Below are 15136 nucleotides of genomic sequence, written 5' to 3' on the forward strand. Positions count from 1 at the left end.
ACTTAAAATTCGCCAGTGAGTCCCACGTCTCGGAACCCGACAAAAATTACAAAATATGAACTCCCATTCAACCACGAGTCCAACTATACCAAATTTACCAAATTCCGACAACAACTCGGCCTTAAAATCCCCAAATCTCATTTTCAAATCTCTAGGCCCAAATCCTCTAATTTGACGTCAAAAACACGTAATCTAGTCGAAATACTCAATGATAATCCAATATTATTGACTAAAATTAATCACAGGTGACTTACCTCAAGTTTTCCCGTGAATTCTCTCTGAAAATAACCCCAACATCATGTTTGGAATGTCCAAAATGACAAAAATGTCGGACCCTTCTGTTTTGTACTATGTCCAGTTCTTTTGCTTCTGCGGTTCACTAAGCTGCTTTTGCGGTTCCCGCTTCTGCGGCTTATTCGCTTCTGCAGACAAGAGGTCCGCTTCTGCGGCCTCGCATTTGCGGAACACAAGTTGCTTCTGCGATGAGGCCCCTCCCCTCTCACTTCTGCTTCTGCGATCAACTCGTCACAGATGCGAGTCCGCTTCTGTGGTCCTACGTGCGCACCTCCGACCCCTGCCCTTGCCAAGCCAATTCCTCTTCTGCGCAACCAAGCTCGTACCTGCGGTCCCTCATGCGCACGTGCGAAGACACCAGCAATAGAAACATTCCAGCATTTCCTTATGTTTGAATTTGATCCGTTAATCATCCGAAACTCACCCGAAGCCCCCGAGACCTCAACCAAATATACCAACAAGTCCTAAAATATTATATGAACTTAGTCGAGGCCTCAAATCACATCAAACAACGCTAGAACCACGAATCATACACCAATTCAAGCTTAATGAAACTAAAAATTTTCAACTTCTATATTCGATGTCGAAACCTATCAAATCAAGTCTGATTGACCTCAAATTTTGCACACAAGTCATAAACGACATAACAGACCTATTCAAATTTTCAGAATCGGATTCCGACCCCGATATCAAAAAGACAAATCCCGGTTAAACTTCCAAACTTAAATTTCTATTTTAGCCATTTCAAGCCTAATTTAACTACGGACTTCCAAATAATTTCCGGACACGTTCCTAAGTCCAAAATCACCATACGGGGCTATTGGAATCATTGAAACTCTATTCCGATGTCATTTACACATAAGTCAATATCCGGTCAATCTTTTCAACTTAAGTTTTCATCTTGGAGACTAAGTGTCTCAATTCATTTCAAAACCTCACCATACCAGAACCAATTACCCCGGAAAGTCATACAATAACTGTTAAGCATAAATTGAGCAGTAAATGGGGGGAACGAGGCTGTAATACTCAAAACGACAGGCCGGGTCGTTATATTCTCCCCCACTTAAACATATGTTCGTCCTCGAACATTCGAAGAGTTGTTTCCAAGCCATCAAATCACTATTCCATCTTACCACGCAAGTACCCGGGGGTGATCCCACGCCACCCTATTCCATATAGGACTCACAATGCAACATAATTAAAGATCATTACTTTAACTTTAGTCAGTAAAACTTAGAACCTAAATTTCCAACATCCAAAATTCTTTTCAAGACACGAGTCTCACATCTACACACTGTATGAGTTTGAACAAGCTGTATCAAGCCATAACCATAACCCCAGATATAATCACATAACATACTACACAACTCGCATGCTCGCAGCACCATTCCCGATCACAGAAACTACTCCAAACTAACCCGGTACTAGTATTAAACCCCATATCATGTCAAACCTCATTCTAAAACCTTCGTAAACTGCTGATAATAAAAGAAACACGCGGAATCTCATAACCCCTTATTAGATCAACAAGTCATGGAGCTCTCTCGCCTAACCAGAACCATAATCACTTTCTAAGACGACTTTAAATGTCATCCTCCCAAATATACCGTAATCAAACATGATAGTATCCATTCTAGGTCCAATGACCATATATTATTAAAGACAATTATCCCACAGACATGCCACACCAATATAACTCAAGCCACAACTGCGCAATCCGGGTACCCAAAAATGGAAAATGTCTCAACTAAGAGAACGATATTGCAAGTTCAACAAGCACCACCACAACTGTAATGCTATAAGCTCATCATATATAGTAGAACCAAGACACACGAATCTAATAATGGTAACCAGCTCTTCTAGAGCTCACTTTAACATCAATCGCACGGACGATTGCCCCGGTGCCCGTACATGGGCTCTAACCTCACATATATACATACTCGTAGCGTGTAGCTATCACAAATAATTAATGCAACTAGTGCCTCAACTGAGTTTAAATAAAATACTCACCTCAAACTGGTCGCAACCCTGAAACAATATGCTTCTGAGAACTCCCGGTCTCCAAATTCTCAGGATACATGAATCACCGTAACTGGTCCCAACTCCAGCACTCCAATGACTAACACATCTTTCTTGCACAATCAACCCACGATGAATTCTTCTAAAAACTTTTCGTGCCACATAGCAAAAAACCCAGTTAGTTAGAATCCGTCCTCTTGCTTCCTTCCAGGAGGAAATCACAATACATAACACGTTCCACACACTGGTAGAAAATATCTAGTTCAAACCATGGTAGAAACCATCAAGAACACTTTGAAATCCATTTGCATATAACCAAACTATCATAACTGAATTCCTCTAACTCGACAAAGCCACGCAGGTCACCAAACCTAAGAATATTGCCACCAAAACATCTATACAGCCTCACCACATCATAATCACCCAAAAGAACCGAGCATACCATTACCATATTGGTCTAGCCTACTACCCAGTTATCCTATTTTCTCTTAGTTTCTTCTGAATTACCCTCAAGTTGACACTTCTCCTTGTCAGAACACTACGATCCTTACCCAAAGCTCACTATAAGACACCCTAACATAAAATCACACCACCCTAAGGCCCATAAGCCATTGTATTCTTCTTATGCACCACATAAATACCACAACTGAGACATCAACTCCGAAAGACCATATGTGAATTTAAAACTATTCATTTACCTTTCTTATACTGGAATGTAGAATCCATAACCATACAGAATTACCGCAAGTCCACACCATTAAATATAAATCTCAGATTCTATCCATACACAAATCCAAAAAAATTCTCAATTGCTACATATAAATCTCTAACCCATTAGAACCTTCTCGGAAGTCGCCCACGTTTCTCAAATCTAAATTACACCGCCCAAACGGGCTGAAAGACATGTGCCCCATTAGCACAACAACACACAAAAAGGTAACCCTGCCTAAACACCACCGATCAAATTCATACTCCATGCGCACTACATCATTCAAAAATAACAACTTAGTCATCCCATGATTTTCATATACTCATAAAGCACAATATAACCCATATTTAGTAATATCAGTACTTGAGTCATCCTCGATCTCAACTTTGCAAGTCATAACTAATCCACAAGTATGCCTTAGACCAAAACTAAAATTTAATATATAACTATGAATTGAATTATCAATAACGGGCTCCCCCACTTAGCTCAAAGCCATAGATTAAAACACTCGATAACTCACAAAACCCATACTCTATTACTGCCATAATATCGCAGTCAGTTCAACAAAAATTCTTCTCAAGCTCATACATTGCCAATCATAAAAATACCTCAATCATCCACTAAGCTCGCATTCATTCTCTTGACACTCAAGTCAACTTTCTCAACCAGATTCAAATTCAAATCTCAACACATACTCCCCGCTGGCAGTAAAGAAACTCTCCACTAACATTATAAGGAACACACCAACGTAGATTACTCCGCATGGGATAACCCACCTATTTAGTCTCAAATTGGTATCTTGTTATACCCTTTCGCAGTCACAATTACTATGCAATCACTTAATCTTTCTGAGTCCAACTCATTAATAAGACATGAGAATTTAATTTGTCCCAAAATTTAACAACGTGAAAGATCCTTCAAAACATTCATATTCGAGAATGTACGTCATATCAAAACGAAAATCAAGCACCCAATGGCCCCTTCTTTATATTTTAAGGAAATACTTCTCGTCACATTCAAACCGTCTTAACACATCCCGCAATCACATCATACTCATCACAAAGACACTCTACCGCTCATCGAGCCACAAATTCCACTCGTAGGGATATTACTGGACTTATAAGCCCAAAGCACGTGCTCACATAACCGAAATCCCCGTGATCAAGCCACAGTCATAACCCGGCCTCAAGTCCTCCAGATTGGCCCATCATCAGCACACAAAAATCACATCTCGCACTTCATCCATGGAATCACAAGCACACAGAAATCACATCAGCACACAGAAATCACAAATTTTGTTTTAAATTTGAATCTTTCAAGTTAAATATGGCCATATGCGTTTTTCTTTCTACCCAAATAAATCTGGTCCATTAGATTTAATAGTGGAGATTAAAAAGGAGTGTGATCCATATAAACCTTTTTTGAAATTTAAGAAGTCTCATCTCCATTTTAGCATATGCTTTAATTTATTGCCTTTTTGCTTTCATGCTACTGAAGTCTTAAGCTCTCTAACTCTGCTGGGTAGTTGATTTTATGTCATTTTTACCAAAATCTGGTATCACAAAGAGTTACCTATAAATTCTAATTTGGAAGGGCTTGAGAAATTTAACATACGTTTCTATTTGCACAGAAAAAGATGCATGGAGTTAGCATCAATGACGTTGTCAGGTTCTTTATGTGCATGATGGGGCTGGTATGTCTGTCGGGTTTAGTAATGGTAGGAATTGGGAATTTTGAAGAGATGAAGAAGACGATGAGGGTGGGTATGGGTCCCATATTTTCATGTGTTTAGTTGTACAATTCAATAAGTTTTGGGGAAAATTGGGTTCGGGTTTGTTGAGAAGATTGGGCCTCAGTTACGGACTCCTTCAGACCAGGCCCACTCTTCTCCCAGCGGCCCACATAATAACACACACATATGGCAACATAGCTTTTATATTCTTTAGCCTTTTTACCTTTGTAAATATAGCCACATTGTAACACAAGTATAAATACTTGTATTTCCGGAAATAAGAGGTTAGGAGATTCATTAATGATAATAGATATTTTCTCTCGTAGTTCTTTTCCTTTTTTCTCTCTACTGTATAGCTAGGGTTTTCTCCATTGAAACTCATTGCATGAGCTCACTATGAGCTTCTAACATGGTATCAGAGCAGGTGAATAAACTCCGTTCGTTCTCCTCTTCCTTCCGATCCTATCCTCGAGGTTAGATTCTGTAGTTTTCTACAAGTTTGAAGAAACCCTAACTTTCGAAGAAGGTTCATTCTCTGGTAGAGTTCCAAAGTATCTGTTGTCATCTATGGCGAAATAGTAGCTGAGGATTTCTTCTACTGGTCATTTCGTTAACTCGTGAAGAGTTTTACTGGTGATTTTGATTTGTTGAAGCAAAATCGGTATTATCTTCTTCAAGCTTCAATTTCTTGTATTTTTTTCATCAATCTTAGCCTTATAGCCTTTTATTTCTGTGTTTGTGGTATTAAAATTGAGTTTTGATTATGGCTATTGATGAAGTTAATTCATCAGAGGGTTTTCAACTTTCACCTTAGATTTTTCACATCCTTTCTACGTGCACCCTTCTGATAGTCCTGGTACTCATTTAGTCTCCCTTCCTTTTGATGGTACTGGTTTTGTGGCTTGGAGGAAGAGCATGCTTGTGTCTCTTTCTACCAAGAACAAATTAGGGCTAATTAATGGCCGCCATGATAAACCTACTGAGGATTCTCCTTATTACCCTTATTGGGAAAGGTGTAACGATATGGTGATTACTTGGATCACCAATTCTCTATCTAAAGAGATTGCTACCAGTGTCTTAGGGTATGGCACTGCTAGAGAGATCTGGTTAGATATAAATGAGAGATTTGGTCAATCAAATAGGTCAAAATTCATTCAAATCCAAAGTGAGATTGGTTCTATCTCCCAAGGGACCTCAGACATAGCTTCATATTTCACCAAACTACGCAGTCTTTAGGATGAGATGAACACAACTTATGTCGTACATGTTTGCTCATGTGGAGCCCTTCCTAAATTCCTAGAGGAAATCAAACTATTCTGGTTCCTTGCTGGGCTAAATGATTCATACTCCACAGTCAAGAGCAACATTCTTATGATGACCCCTCTCCCAACTGTCAGTAAAGCCTACTCGATTTGCAGCATGATGAAAAACAAAGAGAGAAAGCATCTTCTCCAGGTTTTTCTGTTAAATCTGTCTCTTTCTCTGCTTTTTCTGCACCTAACAATGGTCAGAGGTCTTTCTATCAGAGAATTCAATTTGAGACAAAGAGACTTAATCAGTCTATATCTTGCAAATATTGCAAGAAACCTGGGCACACTATTAAAAAGTGTTGCAAGCTTCATGGATTTCCCCCTGATTTCAAGTTCAACAAGAACAAAATATCAGCCTCTTGTGTGCATGTTGATGATTCTTCCTCTGGTCTTTCATCAGCTTCTCCCCAAGGTTCCACAACTCCTGATATTTATTCACATAGTTTCACTCAAGAACAATATCAACACCTTCTAAGTTTACTACAACAATCTTATATCTACCTTGGGGCCAACAACAATAACCTGTCTTCTGGAGAGAACACTACTTATGCAAATTTTGCATGTTTGTTCTATAATGATGTAGTTAATTATGTGGACTTTCATGCTTGTGCATCATCTCAATTCACTATAGACACTTGGATCTTAGACTCAGGGGACACTAATCACATGACCCCCCACAAACATTTACTTCATAATTTAACACTACTAGTTAGACCTTACTTGATAACTTTACCAAATGGCTACAAAGTAAAAGTTGTCTCCACTGGTTCTCTATACCTTAGATCTGACATAATCCTTCACAATGTTATTCTTGTTCCATCTTTCCAATTCAATCTAATTTCCATTTACCATCTATTTTTACAGTTTAACTGTTATGCAGTTCTCGCCATTTCTAAGTGTTTTTTACAGGGTCCTTCTCTAAAGAGGCCACTGGAAATTGATAGAGCTAATAATGGGATGTATTTCCTCCATCTTGCTGATGATGTTAAATCTCTTTTTTGTGCTTTACCTTCACCATATAATGCTTCTGATTCTACTATTTTTTACATGTTCTAGTTCTACTTCTGTTAATGATCCCATTTCACCCAGTCCCTCTTATGATCCACACATTCACATCAATAAAACAGACTATTTTTGGCATCAAATAATGTGTCACATCCCTATAATAGGATGAAATTCGTTCCTTTCATTTCTGATAAAATCTCTTCCAAACAGACTTTTATATGTCTTGTTTGTCCCATGGTTAGACAGTAGAGACTCCCCTTCCCTGATAGTACCATTCATTCTTCAGCCCCTTTTTCAGTTGGTTCACATTGATATTTGGGGCCCCTATAATACCCCTACTTATAATAATTTCAAGTATTTTCTAACTCTAGTAGATGCTTACACTAGGGTAACTTGGACACACCTACTCTCTTCTAAAAGCAATGCTCTTTTGATTTTAAAAGCTTTCACCTCTATGGTTCAAACTCAATTTCACACTTCAGTTCAATCTTTATGGTCTAATAATGCTTTTGAACTAGGAACTAGTTCTGAGTCCAAATTTTTCTTTACTACTCAAGGTACACTACACCAAACTACCATCCCTCATACTCCTCAACAGAATGGTGTTGTGGAAAGAAAGCACAAACACCTCTTAGAAACTTCTAGAGCTTTGCTTTTCCATTCATATTTACCTACCAAGTATTGGGGTGAATGTGTTCTCACAGCCATATACCTCATCAATAGATTTCCCTCCACTGTCTTGAACAACATATACCCTATGAAAATTTCATGGTCATCCCCCTCACTATGATCATCATAGATCCTTTGGATACTTATGCTATTCCACCACACCCAAATTTGGAAGAGACAAGTTTCAGATAAGAGCACTGCCTTGTATCTTTCTTGGCTATCCCTGTGGCAAGAAAGGTTACAAGTTGCCAACTCTTTCTAGCCATGCTATCCTATATTCTAGAGATGTTGTATTTCATGAGCATGTATTTCCTTATTCATCTCCTCATTCACAAACTTTTCCTTCTTCTCCTACTCCCTTTGTAGATTTACCTAACTTTCCACCTTCTCCCACTTCTTCTACTTATCCTCCTTCTTCCATTCCCTCTCCTCCTGTTGTTTCTATTTCTCCCCCCTTTACCACTGATCCTCCTTCTCCTTCTCCACCTGTTATCCCTCATGCTCCTCATGTTTCTCTCCCTATCAGACATTCTTCAAGGATTAGTAATCCTCCACCCCATTTAAGGGATTATGTTTGTCCATATCTTACTCCAAAGCTCCTGCTTCTCTAGTTTCTAAGGTCTCTTCCTCTGTTTTGCACATGCATGAGCCCTAGTTTTATCAACAGGCTGCTTCTCACCCTGCTTGACAGGAGGCCATGCTAAAGGAATTTCAAGATTTAGATGCAAATCACACTTGGGACATTCCCTTTCCCTCTCACAAGAAGCTTATACCTTGTAAATGGGTCTACAAGATCAAACAAAGGTCTGATGGTTCAATTGAAAGGTACAAGGCCAGATTAGTGATAAGGGGCGACACTCAGAAAGAAAACATTGATTAGAATGAGACTTTTTTCCCTGTGTTTAAAATCACCACCATTAAGTGACTCCTTACCATTGCTGCTTTGAGGAATTGGATTGTTTATCAACTAGATGTCAACAATGCCTTTTTACATGGTGATCTTTATGAAGAAGTTTATATGAAGATCCCTCCTAGTTTACAGCTTTCTTTTACTTCTTCCTCTTCCTCTTCTCCATTGGTTTGCAAGATAAGGAAGTCTCTATATGGCCTCAAGCATGCCTCTAGACAGTGATTTTCTAAGCTCTTTGAGGCATTGCTCGGTATAGGCTACAATCCTAGTAAAACTGACTGTTCTTTATTCCTCAAGTCCACTAGCAGTTCCTTCACGGTTCTAGATGTTTATGTTGATGACATCCTTCTAGCTGGTGATGATGTTTCTGAGCTGGATGATGTCAAGGCTTTCCTTGATACTCTGTTCAAAATCAAGGATCTGGGGTCTATTCGCTATTTTTTGGGCCTGGGAGTCACTAAGTTGTTGCTGGTTTTCTTATTACTCAACACAAATTTACCGCTGATTTACTTTCAGAGTTTCATTGCTAGAAGTTTTCCTCTGTTGTCACTCATATCGATGGCTCTCTCAAACTCTCAACTGATATGGGGGAGCCACTATCTGATCCTGGTACTTATAGGAGGATATAGTTGGCAAACCTAATTTTCTACAGCACACAAGACATGATATTGCTTTCTCAGTACAACATCTCAGTCAATTCCTCCAAGCTCCTCAAGTCCCTCACATGCTTGCTGTTATACATGTTCTGAGGTACTTATCTGTTGCGCCAGCTATGGGTATTCTCCTCTCTCCTGGTGTTGATTTTACTCTCAAGGCTTATTCTGATTCAGACTGGGCAGCTTGTGCCATGTCCAGGAAGTCTGTCTCTGGTTATTTTTTCACTCTTGGTGGTTGCCATGTTTCTTGGAAGAGCAAGAAGCAGCAAACTGTATCACTGTCCTCTGCTGAGGCTGAATATAGGGCCCTTCGACAAGTTGGTGCTAATGTGTCATGGTTAATCACGTAACTTGTTGATTTTGGTGTCTCTATTTCTCATCTTATTCCTGTTTTTTGTGACAACCAGGCTGCCCTTCACATTGCTAAGAATCCAGTCTTTCATGAGCGCACCAAACACATCGAGATTGACTATCATTATGTGCACGACAATGTTACTTCTGGTTTGGTCTCCCTTCATTATGTTGCAAGTGTTGAACAACTGGCTGATATCATGACCAAGCCCCTTACAGGCCTCTCTCACCATCATTTACTAGGAAAGCTTGGAGTGTTCTCACCCCCAAGCTTGAGGGGGGGAGAGGGGGGGGAGTGTTGAGCAGATTGGGCCTCAGTTCCGGACTCATTCAGACCAGGCCCACTCCTCTCCCAACGGCCCACATAATAACACACACATATAGCAACATAACTTTTATATTCTTTAGCCCTTTTACCTTTGTAAATATAGCCACATTGTAACACAAGTATAAATACTTGTATTTCTGGAAATAGGAGGTTAGGAGATTCACTAATGATAATAGATATTTTCTCCGATGGTTCTTTTTCCTTTTTCTCTCTACTGTACAGCTAGGGTTTCCTCCATTGAAACTCATTGCATGAGCTCACTTTGAGCTTCTAACAGGGTTATGGGTAAAAATCAGGGTCGGGTTTAATTCGAGTCGGGTATTAAAATTGGGGATGTGTTTAGTTGTTCTAACGATGCCACGTGTCCCTCCGTTCTAAATTAGGGGTAAATTAGTATCAAAGTATAACGTTAAGGATATAATTGAACTAATACTTAAACGGATGATATATTTAAACTATTTCTAATAGTATAGGAATATATTTGGCTTTTATATTCTAAAACTACGCTGGCATTGAGGCGTGTATTGCAATTCCGAAGAAGATGTGGTCCATGGGCTATGGCTACTCAGGAGATAGAGACTTCCACAACTGTTTTTAAGAGCATAATCGTTGTTTTTTCCCATGAATAATTCTATTAAGCAGGTCTACTTTGTTAAATTAGCCTTAACAACTGCTTAACAATTCTGTTCAAATCAATTTATAGCTAATTTTTTAATAAAGCCCGTTGGAAAAAGTAGGGTATACTGTGTCCATTTATGTAACAAAACGTAAACTCAAAAAGTATTAATATTATTGGATTTGCAAATATTGTTATTAATAATTATCTGATTTGCTAACATTATAATATATACCTGATTTGCTAATATTGTTATTGGAACACTATTTTATTTGTTACTAATATTGTTATTCGTACATTATCCAATTTGCTTATATCGTTATTAATACACCATATATATCTAATTTACTAAAATATTGTTACTAATACATTATCTGATTTGCTAAGACTGCTATTAAAACACTATCTAACTTGCTAATATAGTTTTTAATACACAATCTCATTTGCTGGTAATTAATCCATTCCCTTTTTTGTTTTGTTTTGAAATTGTAATTAAGAATTGATTCCTTCTTTTTATTAAAAAGGTAAGTAATTTATTCTTAAATTACGGGTGTATATAAGCATGAAACAGAGATAGCCTAGACCATTAATTAGCCTTGTAAGTAAAGTGGTTTAATTTGGGGCTTCTTAATTAGGAGCATCAATGGCTTTCTTCTTAGTTGCTGTTGCAGTGATTTTTGGATTTTGCATGTTGTGTACTGCTTTATTTAGATGGAATGAGATCAGGTACAGTAACAAAAGTTTGCCTCCTGGAACTATGGGTTGGCCACTTTTTGGTGAGACTACAGAATTCCTAAAACAAGGTCCAAGCTTCATGCAAAACCAGAGAGCCAGGTATGTATGTATATATGTATGTATATATGTATGTATGTATGTGTGTGTTTGTGTGTGTATACACATATCACATTTCTTCTTTTTCACTTATAATCAATGAGGTCGTAGTCTGAATGTCGAAAAATTTTGTTTGGTATATTGGTGAAAAAAATTATTATGTATATTAAATTGTCGAATCTCCCTAACATAAGGGAAGTGTCTAAAATCAAATGCCATGGTATTCTAATATTGTTTTTTAATTTCCTTGTTAGAATTTCTGGTTCTGCCACTGAATTCTCAATTCACTAGCGTAAGGACCAGATCTTCCAGTTATGCTTCACAAATCACATTCACAAGTGTTTTATATTTCTATGCTTTATTATATCATGCCCTTTGATAACATGCTATTTCCATTGATAGCATATAGAGCCCTCATTTAGACAAAAGTGATAACCTCTAATTGAATTCCTACCTAAGTGATATGCATATGTTTTTGTGTAACAGGTATGGGAATTTTTTCAAATCCCACATACTTGGTTGCCCTACGATTGTGTCAATGGATCCAGAGTTAAATGGATATATTCTGATTAATGAGGCAAAGGGACTGGTTCCAGGTTACCCACAATCCATGTTAGACATTTTAGGAAAATACAATATTGCAGCAGTCCATGGTGCTGCTCACAAGTACATGAGAGGAGCATTACTATCTCTAATCAGCCCTACTATGATTAGAGACCAAATTTTGCCAAAAATTGATGAGTTCATGAGATCCCATTGGAGCAATTTGGAAAATAATGTCATTGATATTCAAGAAAAGACCAAAGAGGTGGGTATATAAATATGAGCTTTGCAAAATCTAAAGAGAAATCTTGTTTTGATTTGTTTTCATCTATATATATCTTTTTTTTTCTTTTTTAATAACGGCGGTGTGAGGGTCAGTTTTACGGATAATGACTATTCTACAAGATATATGTTACTTTTCATAATACCTACAAGGCTTAGACAGATAAAAAGAAATCATTCACGTTTTTTGTCTCTACTGTGATCTAGTAGTGTGCTAACAAATTGCTTCTTTTTTTTAATCCCTCCACACCCCACAAACCTCCCCATGCAGATGGCATTTCTCTCATCATTGAAACAAATTGCTGGGATTCAATGTAGCTCAATAGCTAAAGAAATAATGCCTGAATTCTTCAAGCTTGTACTAGGGACTATTTCACTCCCTATCAACCTTCCCAACACAAATTATCGTCGTGCATTCCAGGTAATTAACTGATTAATTAACGTATTTATACCCTAACAGCATAATGAATTTTTACATTATAAGTGTATTTTAACATATTGTAGCAGATTATTAATCTACCTTATTATTCAACTCACCAATCTCATTTTTTATGAACAATTACTTGTAATCATCTTCTAGATACAAATTAACACTATCCGTGTATAGAAATGATTAAAATCTTAAATAACCTATTTACTCGTGAAATCTTTAATAATGACAAAAAATTTGTATGTGTCCAGGCGAGGAAAAACATTGTCAGCTTACTGAGGAAACTAATAGAAGATAGAAGAACTTCCAAGAAAATCCAACAAGGCATGCTTGGTTTTATGATGAATGAAGAAACAAATAGATACAAATTAACAGATGATGAGATGATTGATCAAATCATAACCATTTTGTACTCTGGATATGAAACTGTCTCCACTACTTCTATGATGGCCATCAAATATCTTCATGATCATCCAAGAGCTATTGATGAACTTAGAGTAAGTGAAATTACCAATTAAATATCGACATTATATTGTTTGATTAATTTATCTGATTAATTATAATTCTACAGAAAGAACACATGGCAATCAGAGAAAAGAAAAGGCCGGAGGATCCTATTGATTACAATGATTATAAGGCAATGCGATTCACGCGCGCTGTAAGTGTGACATATTTATATTTGGATAATATTGATTGTGAAATGAATAATGTTAGAAATCCAATCTTTAAATTTCTGTGATGCAGGTAATCTTTGAGACCTCTAGGTTAGCAACAATTGTAAATGGTGTTCTTAGGAAAACCACACAGGATATGGAATTAAATGGTAAGTCGGTCTGGGACAAAATCTTGTGTATAATAATAAGTTAAGCTATACTATTACTGTAAATAATATCACGTAGTTATTATATATAACTTGAATCCTTATAATATAATTGGTAATTCTTTAATTATGGCCATCAGCACTGGGTCGTTTACTATTTTTTCTTTTTATGCTTATCGTGAGGAAGAGAAAGAATATGACTCTCCAAAGATCTCTATGTTTTATTTATATATATATCTCCTATCTTTTTTTAATGATCCCCTATGAAAATTGTCATGTAACTGAAATAACAGTACTGATTACAAAACCAAATCTCGCGCTTATTGACGACACTTTCATTTAGTAATATATACTACCAACAACTGATTATTAGGAATATATGCGCTCAAATGGTGTAATGTCGTGGAAATTTAAGATAATGCCCCATATTTAATTTGCACTTGTTCATTATATATTACTCTAGGTTATACATGCTCACAATAAGTAAAAGGACAAAAGACGCAATTTGATCTGAAAGGGATGTGTACAGTTTTCACGTAAGATTAGCATATTTCCTCAAATAAGTATTACTACATAAATAGTTATTTGATGTGTTCTTTTTATGGCAGGATATATCATTCCCAAAGGATGGAGGATATATGTGTATACAAGAGAGGTAAATTATGATTCAAGGTTTTATCTCGATCCATATACCTTCAACCCATGGAGATGGCTGGTTAGTACTTATATAATTTATGAATTAACAATATTATAATTCACGATTATTTTTCTTTAGCTTCTAATTCGAGGCAGATTTAGGATTTATAATCAACAGTAAATTACATTTTATGTCTGTGCATACGCACATATATAGGCAAAGTAGTGCATCCATAGCAACCCTCTAGATTAGTTCTCAAACTTCTAATTTTATTTTTTTAATATATAAATTAATATGACAAAAAATGGCTGCAAAAATGTAGGATAAGAGCTTGGAGTACCAAAATTCTTTCTTGATATTTGGAGGAGGTACCAGACTATGTCCTGGAAAGGAACTCGGGGTAGCAGAAATTTCTACATTTCTTCATTACTTCGTAACAAGATACAGGTAACAAATAATTAAACCCTGGTTCGATTAATTCAAAATTATTATTTACTTAATTAAATAGACGGGCACATGACATGACTCCAAATATATTTAATTGTAATTTCCTGTTTGAGTATAACTTTGTTAATGTGGTGTTTTGCAGATGGGAAGAGGTTGGAGGTGATAAACTGATGAAATTTCCCAGAGTTCAAGCACCAAACGGTCTGCGGATTAGAGTTTCGACTTACTAAAGATCGATTTATTCATGTACTGAAAAAGCATAGTACAGCAAGAAAAGAGCAATTGGGATATAAAATTTACATAATCGATAAGGAATTAGACCTATTCTTTTTCGGCGGAGATATTCATGAGTTCCTTAGTGCATTAAAGCAGTACTTTTTATTTCTACTAGTATTAGAGCCTACTTGGCAAGGAAGCAAAAAAATATTTTGGGTCAAAAGAAGTACTTTTTGAAAAATTTGAGATGTTTGGCCAAATGAAAAAGTGCTTTTGAGCAGTTTTTCTGCTTTTGGGAGAAGTTACAAATTTTAGCTTCTTCCAAGCAGCA

At 36.9% G+C, this 15136-nt stretch overlaps 2 protein-coding genes across 2 annotated transcripts in view; both read left to right on the plus strand.

The window, feature by feature from the left end:
* Positions 1 to 9957, plus strand: part of LOC138905586 (uncharacterized) — a 55292-nt gene extending 45335 nt beyond the window's left edge. The window contains exons 4-11 of the mRNA XM_070194106.1: positions 5546 to 5860; positions 6157 to 7064; positions 8105 to 8310; positions 8430 to 8563; positions 8687 to 8816; positions 8946 to 9119; positions 9268 to 9621; positions 9712 to 9957. Coding sequence (XP_070050207.1) covers positions 5546 to 5860; positions 6157 to 7064; positions 8105 to 8310; positions 8430 to 8563; positions 8687 to 8816; positions 8946 to 9119; positions 9268 to 9621; positions 9712 to 9957 — 2467 coding nt within the window. The remainder of the gene's footprint in view (positions 1 to 5545; positions 5861 to 6156; positions 7065 to 8104; positions 8311 to 8429; positions 8564 to 8686; positions 8817 to 8945; positions 9120 to 9267; positions 9622 to 9711) is intronic.
* A 1285-nt stretch (positions 9958 to 11242) lies between these two features.
* Positions 11243 to 14898, plus strand: LOC104103228 (cytochrome P450 85A1-like). The gene is made up of 9 exons (XM_009611119.4): positions 11243 to 11433; positions 11917 to 12238; positions 12527 to 12676; positions 12937 to 13182; positions 13257 to 13343; positions 13430 to 13508; positions 14114 to 14220; positions 14465 to 14589; positions 14732 to 14898. Exons 1-9 carry the CDS (start codon positions 11243 to 11245, stop codon positions 14817 to 14819), a joined length of 1395 nt encoding a protein of 464 aa, XP_009609414.1. The 3' UTR covers positions 14820 to 14898.
* Positions 14899 to 15136: the final 238 nt, after the last annotated feature.

This window comes from Nicotiana tomentosiformis, chromosome 2 (assembly GCF_000390325.3).
Source record: "Nicotiana tomentosiformis chromosome 2, ASM39032v3, whole genome shotgun sequence".
Classification (NCBI taxonomy): Eukaryota; Viridiplantae; Streptophyta; class Magnoliopsida; order Solanales; family Solanaceae; genus Nicotiana; species Nicotiana tomentosiformis.